This window comes from Erythranthe guttata, chromosome 10, assembly GCF_056151865.1.
Source record: "Erythranthe guttata isolate IM_541 chromosome 10, IM_541, whole genome shotgun sequence".
NCBI classification, from domain to species: domain Eukaryota; kingdom Viridiplantae; phylum Streptophyta; class Magnoliopsida; order Lamiales; family Phrymaceae; genus Erythranthe; species Erythranthe guttata.
Genome location: NC_142542.1, coordinates 3,133,158 through 3,147,195, shown reverse-complemented (window position 1 = coordinate 3,147,195; position 14,038 = coordinate 3,133,158). Strand labels below are relative to the sequence as shown.

At 32.1% G+C, this 14,038-nt stretch overlaps 2 protein-coding genes across 2 annotated transcripts; one reads left to right on the top strand and one right to left on the bottom strand.

The window, feature by feature from the left end:
• Window positions 1-1,117: 1,117 nt before the first annotated feature.
• Window positions 1,118-3,777, top strand: PTL (Duplicated homeodomain-like superfamily protein). Its single transcript, XM_012984637.2, has 2 exons — window positions 1,118-1,814; window positions 2,309-3,777. Exons 1-2 carry the CDS (start codon window positions 1,441-1,443, stop codon window positions 3,498-3,500), a joined length of 1,566 nt encoding a protein of 521 aa, XP_012840091.2. The 5' UTR covers window positions 1,118-1,440; the 3' UTR covers window positions 3,501-3,777.
• An 8,699-nt stretch (window positions 3,778-12,476) lies between these two features.
• On the bottom strand, window positions 12,477-13,803 carry LOC105960462 (hypothetical protein). Its single transcript, XM_012984635.2, has one exon. The coding sequence runs from the start codon at window positions 13,697-13,699 to the stop codon at window positions 12,716-12,718; it is 984 nt and encodes a 327-aa protein (XP_012840089.2). The 5' UTR covers window positions 13,700-13,803; the 3' UTR covers window positions 12,477-12,715.
• Between the last annotated feature and the right edge of the window lie 235 nt (window positions 13,804-14,038).

Genomic DNA, 14,038 nt, shown 5'->3' with positions numbered 1-14,038 from the left:
TGTTAATTAGCTTATCGGTAGGAACAAAAGGAATAAGAAGGGATATTAAATTGAATAAAGTAGTAAGCAAATTAATTAAATTAAAGCAGTGAGAGATCAGCTGCTAGCCACACAGCTAGCGAACAGTCTCTTTTTACACACGTAAATGAAATAAGGATAATTAATTAAATTAAATTAAATTAATGCAGGAAACAAAACATCGTTCTTTAATTTGGTTGAGTGATCTGATGTCAATATATATGTATGCGTGTACTAATTAACTTCTCAGATATTAATAATAATAATAATAATCAATTTTACAGACAGATCTAAGTTCAGTCTATTTAGGAAGAGACATCACAATAAACACACACTTCAACGTTTATTTATTTCACATTTCTTACATTCCGCAGATCAATCCTTCTTGTTGCTTACAACCTTTGCACGTCTCTCTCTCTCTCTCTCTCTCTCTCTCTCTCTCTCTGTGTGAGAGAGAGAGAGGAAGGTTTTGTGAGTTTTGAGCACAGACTAGTATTAATACTTTGGGTAAATTAATGCCTGTAAATATTAGATTGTGTTGCATTAGAAACTGCAATTTTGAATATATTACGAGTACAAACTAGAGAACATTTGACGAGTACAAACCAGATAATATTAAATTTGGTATCATAAGATTAATGAACATGTAAGAAGATAGTTGAGGGGGCGGTTGTAATTAATTACCCAAACAAAATGAGTTTTTTTCGTAATTTGACCTTAACTCAGGACTCTGGTCGTAATTAAATAAATATACCCTAATATTTTTTGATTTTGTTTTTTTTTAGTACTGTTGAAGAGAGAGTAAAATAAAAAATGGGAGAATCAGAATCACTGTAGAAGGTGCAAATTATAAGAAGAAGTCATGTGCACAAATTTTTTTAACCTTGTTAACTTTGGACATTTGTCTACTCTTTATTCGCCCCCACATACTTGTATCTATGTACATTGTATTTATTTATATATATATATATATATATATATATATATATATATATATATATATATATATATATACAAAACAATTAAACTTATTTATTCATTTGCGTACGAATCCAAACCCTACAGAATATAGATGGACACACACACACACAACAGAGATACATACATACGTACATACATGATACATACATGGAGAGAGATATATAGAGAGAGAAAGAGAGAGAGAAGAGAGAGAGAGTAGTTGATATATATCGAGCACAGCACAGAAATGGGTCCATTGTCCTCCTCTACATGAATTCACAACCCTTTTTTTCTTTTCTTTCAGAACACGATCCGGGTCTGCCGCTCCTTTCACCACTGTCCCCTCAATCTCTCTCTCTCTCTCTCTCTCTCCTCTTTCTCTCTCTAGATACATATATATTATTGTATCTTCAGTCTTACTGAATTCGAGTGGCTGCTGTGAATTACAAAAAAGAAGAAGAAATGGAGGATCAATACGGGATGGGCGATCTGAGGCAGTTCATAAGCAGCAGCAGGCCTTTATTTCCGCCCATCTCTCAGCCGCCGCCGCCCGACTTGCTGTCCAGCCACCGCGGTCTCAGCTCCGGCGCCAACCCGTACGACATGCTCATGTTTCGCTCCGATTCCATTTCCACCACCACCGCAGCCGCCGGATCGAGCAGCGCCGCCGGTGGCTGTTTCAGCACCGGCTTCGAGAACAACAACGGCGGCGGAGACGGCGGCGCCGGGAGATGGCCGAGGCAGGAGACGCTCACACTTCTTGAAATCAGATCAAGGCTCGACCCCAAGTTCAAGGAAGCCAACCAGAAGGGCCCTTTATGGGATGAAGTCTCTAGGTATAATTAATATATATAATTCACTATATATTCACACACACACACCCCAATTTGTGTGTGTTCTTAGTTAAAACCCTAATTTTTCCAATTCTCAAGAACAGCACCGAAAATTCAAGGGCCGCGATTAATTATTATAATTTATAATCATCCTCTCAAATTAATTAATTAATTTTTCTAATTAATTAAACACAAGACGATGAAGAAGATAAAACAATTTATTTATTTATTTATTTTTAATTTAATTTTGGGGCAATACGTAGTAACAGTGGCAATTCCATTACAGACAAAGTTTTGAAACAGTGATATGAAAATCCTAAAATTGGGTTTTGTCAACACTTATGAATCAAACTGAACACATGTGTTTGTCCTTCCTTAGCAAATATCACTATCAAATATCAAGATTATTTTTTTTATTTTTTTTTGGTTACACACCAAACTAGGGTTCTCCATTTTATTAATATTTTCTTGAAAATAATAATAATAAATTTAATCAGGATAATGTGTGAGGAACACGGGTACCAAAGGAGCGGCAAGAAATGCAGGGAGAAGTTTGAAAACCTGTACAAATATTACAAGAAAACCAAAGAAGGCAAAGCTGGCAGGCAAGATGGCAAACACTACAGATTCTTCAGACAGCTTGAAGCTCTCTACGGTTCCAACAATACAGTTCTCTCCGATCATCCACCCCATCACTTAACCACCACTACTCTTCCCTACAGTTTTCCCACCACCACCACCACCACCACACAATTAGAACCACCACTATTTCAGTACCCCAATAATAATAATAAACAGTCGGACACAAGCCTTAGCCTCTCGAATTACTCCGACGCCGAAACCAGCTCGTCGAGCGGCGACGGCAAAACGGGCGGCGGCGATGGCGGTGGTGGTAATAATTGGAAATTGAAGATACGAGATTTCATCGATGTGCAGATGAAGAAGCTAATGGACAAACAAGAAGCGTGGATGGAGAAAATGATGAGAGCGATCGAGCACAAGGAGCGAGAGAGGATTTCGAGGGAGGAGGAGTGGAGGAAGATGGACGCCGAGAGAATCGATAGAGAGAGAAAATTCTGGGCCGGCGAACGGGCTTGGATCGAGGCCCGTGACGCGGCCCTAATGGAAGCGCTCTCGAAGCTCACCGGAAGAGCTTCGCCGGAGGAGAGGATTATTAACAACAACGACGGTGAGATATGGCCGGAGGGCGAGATGGGGAGATTGGTCGAGATACGGAGATCGATGGAAGTGAAGTTCGAGCAGATTAGAGGGGCGAGATTGTCCAAAGAGGTTGTACTGTGGGACGAGATAGCGACGAAAATGGCTTGTCTAGGGTACGACAGAAGTCCGATGATGTGCAAAGACAAGTGGGATAGCGTCGTCGCTAATAGTAATGATTGCGCGATCAAGTGCAACAAGAAAAGGAAGGAGAACTCGAAAAGCTCCGGTACGTATTATAATACTAACGAGTCCGTTTCGAATCGAGGAGGAGGAGGAGGAGTTTACGGCGATGACAGCTGTGAACAAGGGAATGTCGATCATACGATTCGGTTATATGATCATGGAAATTCGTCTCCTAATAATAATAATCATAATATTAATGGTAATAATAATAATAATAATAATGGATTGAATGATAGCTGCTTCAGGTACTTTTTGGGGGATGCTTACGGAAGAATAATGGATTGATCGAACTCAATAACGGATTCGAGTCGAAAGTTCGATAATGCAGCAAACTTGTGTTAAGAACAACAGCTCAATTCTTTTGGTTATCATGTGGTAATATTAATTCAATTGCTTTTTATGATGTATGTTTCTTTTTTTTTCTCTTTTCTTTTTTTAATTTCTGTAACTCGTGAATTTTAGTATGTATATATGATTATTTCGAAAGTTCATCTTTGTTAGATTTAATTTGTAATTGGATATAAGAAAGTTTAAGGGAAATATGCGAGTTTAATTTCATTTTCTTTGCTAGTGTTGTTAGCAAGTAGAAAGTCTATAATAAAATACTTTGAGATTTAAAGGCTTAAATTCCACTGTGCACCCTTCAAATATAGCAGTTTGACGATTTAAATTTGCACCCCGAAATTAATATAAAATAATAGTATTTCGAAGTACGTAAATCATTAAATTCACAGTCCACCTCGAATTAATTTTTTTTTTTTTAAGTTCATGAGAGTAATTTCATCTTTATAGTGGTTTTTTTTTTCAGGGTGTAAAATTTCAAATAAATTAAAAAAAATTAGTTTCTCGACCCTCCAACCTGTTTCTAAGCTTCAAATTACATAAATAAAATTATTCATCATCAAATTACTTTATTTTTTTGTTTAAATTCAAATTATGTTACAAATTGGGGAAATATGGCGGCGGAGTTTAAACCCTAAATCTTTATTATAATAGTAGAAGCTATGTACCAACTTTTTTATGAAGGTTATATACAAATGTATTTATTAAATGCTAACTTCCTTTTTATCTAACAATTTCCCCAAAATGAATCAATGGTTGTGATGGTTTTCAAATATTTCTCAGAAACAATTCCAAAGTTTGTCTCTCTTTCAAATATAATTTCACTGTTACAACTAAACAAACTTCCATCAGTTTCATAACGGCAACATAATTTACCTGCTACGTAATTTTTTTCCACATCAAAATATAGAAAAGTATTACTTCCATTTTGAAATTATTTCTCGAAAATGAAATTGATATGAGCCTCGAAAATCGTCCAAAACATCGATAATTATGGAACCGTGGTGTGACCATGTAGCCTTGTGCTAATGTTTAGAAAGGCTATTGCTATTTTAGTCACTTTCTCTCATTTGCACCAAAGACAAGTTCTATCAGTGGACCATTGAATTAACTTGCTACTTTTTCAAATAGTACAAGTTGTTGGAAAATTATATGCTACATCGGGTTATTTACTCTGGATATTTGTTAACTGCCATATCCATCTGCACATAATCACACGAACAGTATACACTCATGTATATATGTGTTTAGTGGATAGTTATTTAATTTCATCTACAGTTAACAAATTTCATTTTCGAAAAAATATATAATCTGATGTAACATATAACTCCCGATAATTGGTCGAAATGTCAACTTGACACATAAAAAACCGCCCTCTATCTAACCTACTCTATCCGATGAAACAACCCTACACTAACATGGGCCTCATAGGAACTACATCTTGCACATGCAATTTTTTATATAGTTCTTGCATTATAACATTTCTCCAAATCTTTTTTCGTTCTTTATTATTATTATTATTTTTTTTTTCCTAAAATTCAAATTAAATTTGATGATATGTGTGTGTGTGTGTGTGTGTGTGTGTTTATATGTGTGTGTGTGTGTTTATGTGTGATGGTATACTGATGGTTGATTTGAAAGAAATGACACCACATTTGGCATCTATGATTTTAATAAACTTTTTTTCCAGATTTCGTTTCTCAAAAAGCTGATATGTTTGGAATCCAATTAAAATCTTATTGAGTTTGTTACTAACTGTTATTAATTTATTTTAAAAAATATTTTTATTTCATATTATATGTCACTTTTTATTTTTAATACACTATAAATTGTTTATTTTCCTATTTTAACTTTGTTAGTTCAACTCTAATTATGAATGCTCTCTTATAAATTATTAAATGATAAATGCTATTTTAGTTATTTTTTATTTAATTTTATTAAAATCAATTACATTATAATTATTTAATTTCTTAATATTTATACAAAAGTGAAAATAAACAATTATTTAGAAACGGAAGGAGTAGTTATCAATTATCAACCAAATTTAGCGATTGTAGGGAAGAATAACCTATTTAACTGAACAAATAGTGGGAATTAACTTTTGACTATAAAAGTAAATAGATGAATCCGATAACTAATTTGAATTTAGAATAACAAAAGGCGGAAATTAAATTTTAAAATTTTAAATTAATTGAAATATGTAGAACATAGTATCATTTAAATTTCTTGAGATTACAAACTAAGCAATGTAGATAGGTTTAGAGAATGCTTAAGAATGTTGGTCAACAATACAAATTATTTGAACAAATAAAATATTTATAAAAAGAAAAATATAATTTTACAAAATGCAGAGAATTTCACATTTATATTTATTTTCTATTTTCAATACTAATTATTAGACTCAATAATATTTAACAATTTTCTTATGAGTGATGTCATCAAATTACTTTACTGATTTTTCTTTTTTAAATTAATACTAAAAAAATAAAAATAAATATGAAGACTGCAGATAAGTCCAAATGATATATTGAAGATTGATAGCTAAAAATCAAATCAGAGAGTGTCATAAATGCAAAAACAGGATCTATAAAAATTGTCAGTTGGAAAAAAAAATTGCAGAAGCAGAAAGTGTACGAAAACTATGGAAACTATTGAATTAATTAATTAATAATTAATTAATTTATTTGGTCATTTTCGTAGTCATTCAGCCAAGAATGGCAACAAAAAGCTGATGAATTTAATAACAGTCAGTCATTTATATCTATTTTCGTGAAATATTGCTTTCAATTTCGATTTCTTTTGAAACTCCCGATGAAATTGCTTAATACCCACAAGCTAGCCATACAAATTTAACAAAATATTTTGTGTTAGATTTACCTAAAATGAATTTAATTAGATCAAAATGTGTGCATATATATACATATATATATATAGATATTAATTCCCATTGATTTGACTAGAGCTACTGACACAACTGAATATGTGACGTAGGTTTCTGATAACACACTCTTCTCTTAAACCCAATTTGGAACTCTTTCTTCGTTTCTTTTTTGGGTTTAATTAATTAATTGTGCAGTCGAGGATATATATATATATCCTTTTTCCCATTTTTTGTTATGCTGAACAAATAAGAAAACACTACAGAAAATGTTAAAAATAATTCATTGGAGCCATGCCAATTAGAGTCTTTTTCATCGGTTATTTCTATACTAAACTCGATGCGTACATGTTGTACCAGGTTTAATTTTTTTTTTTTTATTGATCTAAATACACTATTATAAGTCATGTGTATAAATAGTAAAGATCTAATAAATGTATTTCAACCTTTGTAACTCAATATAAATTAAACTCTTTCGATTTTGATCAAGAAATCTGATAGTATATTCATTCCTCGGCAATGCCCCAAAATGTAATTTGCCCCCAACTATTTAGTCATGGGTGGCATTGCATTATTGAGTATTGTAAAATATTTGTTACATATGCATATTATATATATATGATTAAAATTTTGCTATGTTGAGATTAATTACTCATAGCTTAAAGATTTTATGTCACTACAAGAAAATGCAAAATAGGCAACGATTTCTTTATCGACGAAATGAATTCCGTTGCCAATAGTTATATTTTAGCAACGAAATATAGTATTTGTGGCTAAAGAATAACGTTTTTGTAACAAGATATTTTTGTTGCCTTTGAATCTCATAAGCAACGAAACATATTGTCGTCAATAGTATCGTATATATTTTACAACGAATTCAATGTAAGACAACAACTTTATTGTTACAAAAGAGTATTTCTTTTTTGCTACGATATAAAATTGTAGTAAATACATTTACAATGGCAACAAATTTATTTTTGTTATGAATAAGTGGCGAAAGACAACGAAATATTTTGTTGTAAATGTTCCAAGTGATTTGACAACAAAATATAATCGTTGTAAATTTAAAAACCAACTATTTTTCTTGATTTTAACTATATATATATTATATAATAATATGATAAGAAAAATCTTATTTGTTTATATTAACTACAATAACTCATAATTTTTTTGTTAAGTTAATTGTTGATATGATTTTAAAAAATTACTATATATAATTAATGGTAGATGTTATATTTATAATTAAATTTTATTGTGAATTACTTTTTGAACATAAAGTACATATAGTAAATTATTTGTTTTTTTTTTTTTTTTTGAGTAAATTCAAGTCCATTACAAGGGGAAATAAGGGAGGGGGGGACTCGAACCCTAGACCGTTACCCTATTGGTAAAGGCTAGGTACCAACTCTCCTAATGAGGGTTGGTGTAAATTATTTGTTATGACATATTATTTATTTATGTGGTTATTTTAATCATTTGATCTTATGTATTTAGTTTTTATAAATTTATTTTCAATCAGTTTACACAAATGTAGTGTTGCCCCAGCGGTTTGAAGGGTGTCTAACTTCAAATCAACCAGAGTTCGACTCTTACCATTGTCATGTCTCCATATATTTGACATTTATCAAGCGAGTTAGCCTATTGGGCTAATCATGAGTTTAACCCAACAATTTCGACTCTGAAGCGGTTCGGCGGTCTAAAGGTCGGGTCCGCAAATGCAGGTTGGCGGTCCAAAGGTCGGGTCGGCAGATGCGGGTCGGTAGTCCAAAGGTCGGGCTGGCGGGTGCGGTCGAAAATAAGTCATGTATTGGCAACAATAAATATGTTGCAACAAAATACAATTTTGTTCTTAATAATGAATGTATTGGCAACGATTTATGGGTTGCAACCACATAAATTCGTTGTTATTAATAAATGTATTGGCAACGATAGATTTGTGGCAACAAAATAAATTCGTTGGTAGTAATCAAAGAATTTGCAACGATAAATGTATGGCAACAAAATAGACTTGTTGTTATTACTTAATGCATTGGCAACGATCAATATGTAGCAACGACATAACAATGTTGTCTATAATGCATTATTGGCAACGATTTGTAACATTTCGTTGCCCGAAACTTTTGGTGACAAGGAAATGGCAACGAAGGTGGCAACAAAACAATTTTGTTGCAAGAGGAATTGGCAACGAAATTAAAGTCTTTTGGCAACAAAACATATTGTTGCCAATTTGAAAATTTCTTGTAGTGTGTACAACGTAATATCTTAGTCAAACTTCATTTGAATCCATTTGTAACGTTTTTTTAGATCGAGTTATTTCGTACATGGTTAGTCTAGTGTAGTGTCGGTTTACATCTTTCATGTGTTTCGGAAGTTATTGCACGGGATTTAAGGTTTACTTAGTGCACCTATACAGTCGGTAAACTATTCCCTATATTTTTATTTTATTTTATTTTAGTCCATATTATTTTAAGTATATCATAGTAGACCATCATATACCAAGATTATCTCAAAATATGTTTGTTTTTAGATATTTCATCAATAAGGTATACATTAAACTTCATTTATAATACCTAAAACTTCTAACTTGACAGCTTAAAGTTGATTTTCTACAATATTCGCACACCCAAAAATAAAATAAAAAAAAAATCAATTATTTTCAATTTTATTTACAATCACCAACTTCTAATTATATAAAAGTATTTGCAAACAACTCCAACATTTGAAGATAAACATTTATTTTGAACTTTAGATCACAATCGTCAACTTCCACTCATACAAAAGTTTTTTTGCAAACGCCCCTTTGGTGGACCACTTTGAGAAGATTTTGGAACTATATATTTTATTACAAAAAAAAGAACTAAAATAGTAGATGATATAGAAATATTGACTACAATTTTATTCAATATGTAGTCAATGAAATATTTATAAATGGACCACTTTGAGATACTTTTGATATATGAGGGACTATTACAAAAACATCTAATTAGTGAAGGGGGCTAAAGTTAGACTCGACATATTTAAAGATGATAGTTATTGGTTCCTCAATTTCAGTTCTAGTGTCTCGAATTCATCACCAATATAGTTCTAGGTGCAAGATGCTTACCAACGGACTACCTTATCTTTACTGTTCAAATATACTAATTTAAACCGGCATGTACTAGTAATGAAAAACCACTTTAATAGTAATATTTTGTTTTTTTTTGTATTCTCTCAATATAAAAAAAATATGTTTAATTACATATACACAGAGTTTGCATATTTATCTTCAATAATTATTTCCTACTCTCTTTTGAGTTTACAAAGTTGGCAACTGAAAAGAAAATGAGCCTGCAAATTAAATAAGGTTCAAGCCTTTTTCCAGGCCCAAAGGGCCCAACAAGGATTCTTTCTACACAAACCATCATATACATTAAAGGAAAGTATTTCCTATACATAAAAATTACAAAAAAATAAAATAAAATACTACAAGTATTTTTTTTTTTTTAAAGTTCTATTTCCTATTCATTTTTTTCTATTCCATTCTTCTATTTTGGCTTGGCCATATCACTCATCCATATTCCAATAGCAAACGTTGCAAATTGCAATTTAAAAAAAAAAAGAAAAAAGAAAAAAAAAAAAAACATAGCTATTAGATTTATGTACTAATCCCTCTCTTCTCAAATAATTGTTAGTTTTTACCTTTTCACATGTATTAAGAAACTTAATAAGTGTGACTTGATTTTAGTAAAATTACAAAAAAATGACTAAAATAACCATTATTATTTAATGATTTATACGAGATAGTTAATATTTATGATTGAATCAATAAGGCTAAACCAGAAAAATATACATTTAATGCAGTATTGAAAATGTAAAATAATAGATAATATGGAACAAAAATATTTTTTGTACAAGAGACAATTATTGGGGATAGAGGGAGTATAATTTAGAGATTTGATTGCACACGGTTATGTTTTATGTTTTATTTATTTTTATTTAAAAATAAAAAAAGAAAAAACATAGGAGAACTTACAACGTTTACGTTTTATTTATGTTTTTGAAATTCATAATTAAATCATAGTGAAAATAGCCATTTACAATAAAAAATCTTGCTTAAGTCATGAATTGCAACAATTTTAGGGATTTTAAGCTAATAAAATACGAGGATATTTTTGTAAGAAGGAATGGCGAGGGTCTTCTGTGTAAACTAAAATAAGGGATGTTTGTGAATTATAGGGAAGATAGTAATGAGGAACTAGTACCTAACTCTCTTTTTTTTAGAGTACTAAGTGCCAAAATATAAAATTTATATAGATTTATGGTTTAAAATTATTCGGTGTGTTATATCAGATGTAGCATCTCATAGACCACATTTATGTAATATTCGCCTGAATTGGAGGCCAATGAATTCGTAAGAATCGACTTTTATCAACTATGATTGTGAGTACAAAAATGGAAAAACCAAGATTACGATCGTTGGAAATAACTATTACGGGAATACCATAATACCTTCACCATACCATCACATCACTAACATAGACACGCATTTTCATCCACAATAAAAACCGGGTTTGTTTGATGCTACACCCAGTGAAATACACCGGATGGTTATTAAACGTTGATCTGCACACAATCACACACACAGACCCATGTGTATGTGTACTTAGTGAGAAGTTATTTCACCACATCAACGGTTAACGATTACCCGATGTATTTCACCAGGTGTAACATATCAAAGACCATAAAAAACGTGAGGTAAAATTTAAATTGTTCTATTTTTTTTTTTACTATCTCCAATAACTTGGTTAAAATTTCATAACTTCCATATATTTTCCCTTTGCATTGGACAAACAGAGTATATTTTTAAGGTTATATATTGCTCCCTATTCTAGCTGAGGGATTGCATAATTATATTTGTTTTATTATTTTTTTAAGTTTTTTTTTCTCACACCTTATTTATGTTGTCCATTATATTTTCTTAGTTTGTTTATTTCTATTTGCTAGGTCAATTTTGGATTAATGTGACCGTCTATATTACTCAGTGTTCTAAAAATCGGTCGAGGCGGCCGATTAATCGGCCGCCTCGGCCGAGGCGGTCCAAAACCTTTACGATTTTAGTGTAAAGGTTTGAAAAATCGGTTTTTTGCCTGTGAGGCGGTTTTAGGCGGTCTGAGTCGGTCCGAGGCGGTCTGAGTCGGTCCGAGGCGGTCTGAGGCGGTCAAACCTTTAAGGCGGGTCAAACTCGGTGGCAAAAAATCGGTCAAAAATCGGTTAAAAATCGGTTAAAAATCGGTTTTTATATTTTTTTTATTTTTTTTTATTTTTTTTTTATTTTTTTTATTTTATAATTCAATATAAAAGTTGGATTTTAATAAAAGAAAATATGAGTTTATGCCTTATTTTGTTTATGTTGATTGTTATTGTTAAAGAACTAATGATGTATGCCACGAATGTTCAAGCATAAATGTAAATTCAAAAAAATTATTTTTTTATTTATATTTTATAAGGATATTTATGTATTATGATCTTATGATTATTAAACTTTTATTATGTTATTAGGATATATACATGATGGAGATATAACTATGTTTAAATATCTTTTTACATATGTTTGGAGTATTAATAAATAATATTTAGAAATATATTATATTAAATTTTAAAAACCGATTTATTTCCGATTTATCACCGATTAATCACCGCCGCCCCGATTAATCGTGAGTCGGTGCCTGACCGACTCGGACCCGATTACCGATTTTTACAACCTTGATATTACTACATTTGATTGTTGGGTTATTTTGCTGGTCATTGAAATGCTACATCGGGTTCTCTACACCAAATAAATTTTAATAAGTAATGGGGTTAAATAACTACAATTCACTAAATACACATACACATAGATGTCTGTGATTATGTGCAGATCAACAGTTAATAATAATCATCCAGTGTATTTCACCAAATAAACCTATTTTGCCTAACTTCTTCTTGAACACGATTTGATGAAACATAAAAAAAGTGCTAGAGACACAAAAATACCAATAAATCCAAGTAAAACACACAAAATATCTTAATCAAGTGCCAAAATGGAGAAACAAAACTCTATAAAACATATTTATATATAATATACTTGTTTTTGCAATATTGTTTCTCATTACAATTTGCATCCCAAAAAAAAAAAAAACCAAACAACAAATTAAACCAGCAAACTCAAAGGTGTAAAACTAAAAAAGGGATTAAAAAAAAAAATTAAAATAAATAAAGGAGAAGCCAAAAGTATTAATTAATGAATTAATATAGTCATCAATCAATCTGGATTATTTTTACAAGCACAAATCAGAAAAGAGAATCCAACCTTTTCTTCATGCTCATCATTAATCAGCTGCTTCTCATCAAAATTAATCTTCTCCTCCAACCAAAGCCTGCTGTCTGCCCCTCTCCTTGTCCTGAACAAGAAAACAGCGTACCCTTTCGTCGTCGTTGTCGGACTAAACAACCAATCGTGCACATTCCACATGAAATCCACCAATAACCCATCGACGAATACGGTACCGTTTCCCCTGAAATTCCACCCCAATCTCTTCACCTCAATCACACTCTTCTTATCTATGCACACACACATTTCCATATCTTGATAATTGTTTCCCGTGCACTTTATCAAAATCTCGTGCCAATTTCCCGTCTCGCTGAATTTCGCCCTCGTCGCGTACACACCCGTATAATTATTATTATTATTTTTATGATTATTAGTACCTGAAAAACGCTCAATTCGCGAAACTAAAGTGAATCGAGAAACCCGCGTTTCAAGAACGCGTTTCTTGATCTCGAGTATTTCTTGCTCCATATCTCCGAGAATTAGGCTAACCTCGGAGTTCGCTAGAACCACGACGTAAAATCCGGCGACGGGTTCGGGGCCCGACCCATACTTGGCAACCCGGAGATCCCAGAAAACATCCATAATCAAACTGCTCGACTCGAATGTTTCTTGGCCGTACTCCTTGCGTACGACTGTGAAGGTTTTGCTGAAAGCGGAAAACGCGTTTTCGCAAACGGCGATCGAGAAGCCCTTTTTCAGCAGAGTGTTGCACCATGTGAGCCTGATGAGAAAGTACTGCTTCTTCTTCTTCTTCGCCGTGTACTGATCGACTTTGTAAATGCACGTGACTGCATTTTGAATCGAAGGGGCGATCGAGTGCGACGAATTGCCTTGTTTCGAAGATCCGCCGCCCGAACAATAAGAATCCGACACTTTAATCGCGTGCTCGTTGTAACAAATCGCGATGTTCTTCATCGTGTATTTTTTTTTAACGAACGAAATTGAAATTAAATATTAAAAGAGGTTATATATATTTATATATACGTATTGGGTTATATATATAATATATATTATGTGCTTTGCCTGTGGGTGAAGGAAAAATGAAGATGTTTATTTATTTTGATCATGTGCCTTTCTTTGTGCAACAGTCTTTTATTATGTTCTGTCAGACTTGTACCACAATTCTGTAACTGAAAAACTAAATTGCACATAAAATTTTATTTATGGAGAAGATGAAATTAAACCCCTGCGTTTTTATTGATTTTGGCCACGTCATCTCATTTATTGTTAAGAATCTCCCACCTTATTACTTGT

Excerpts from the sequence above, each read along its gene's own strand:
- PTL (XM_012984637.2), top strand. The coding sequence starts at position 1,441 with ATGGAGGATCAATACGGGATGGGCGATCTGAGGCAGTTCATAAGCAGC. Across the intron at positions 1,815-2,308 it reads TTATGGGATGAAGTCTCTAG|GATAATGTGTGAGGAACACG; the intron begins GTATAATTAATA and ends AAATTTAATCAG.
- LOC105960462 (XM_012984635.2), bottom strand. The coding sequence starts at position 13,699 with ATGAAGAACATCGCGATTTGTTACAACGAGCACGCGATTAAAGTGTCG.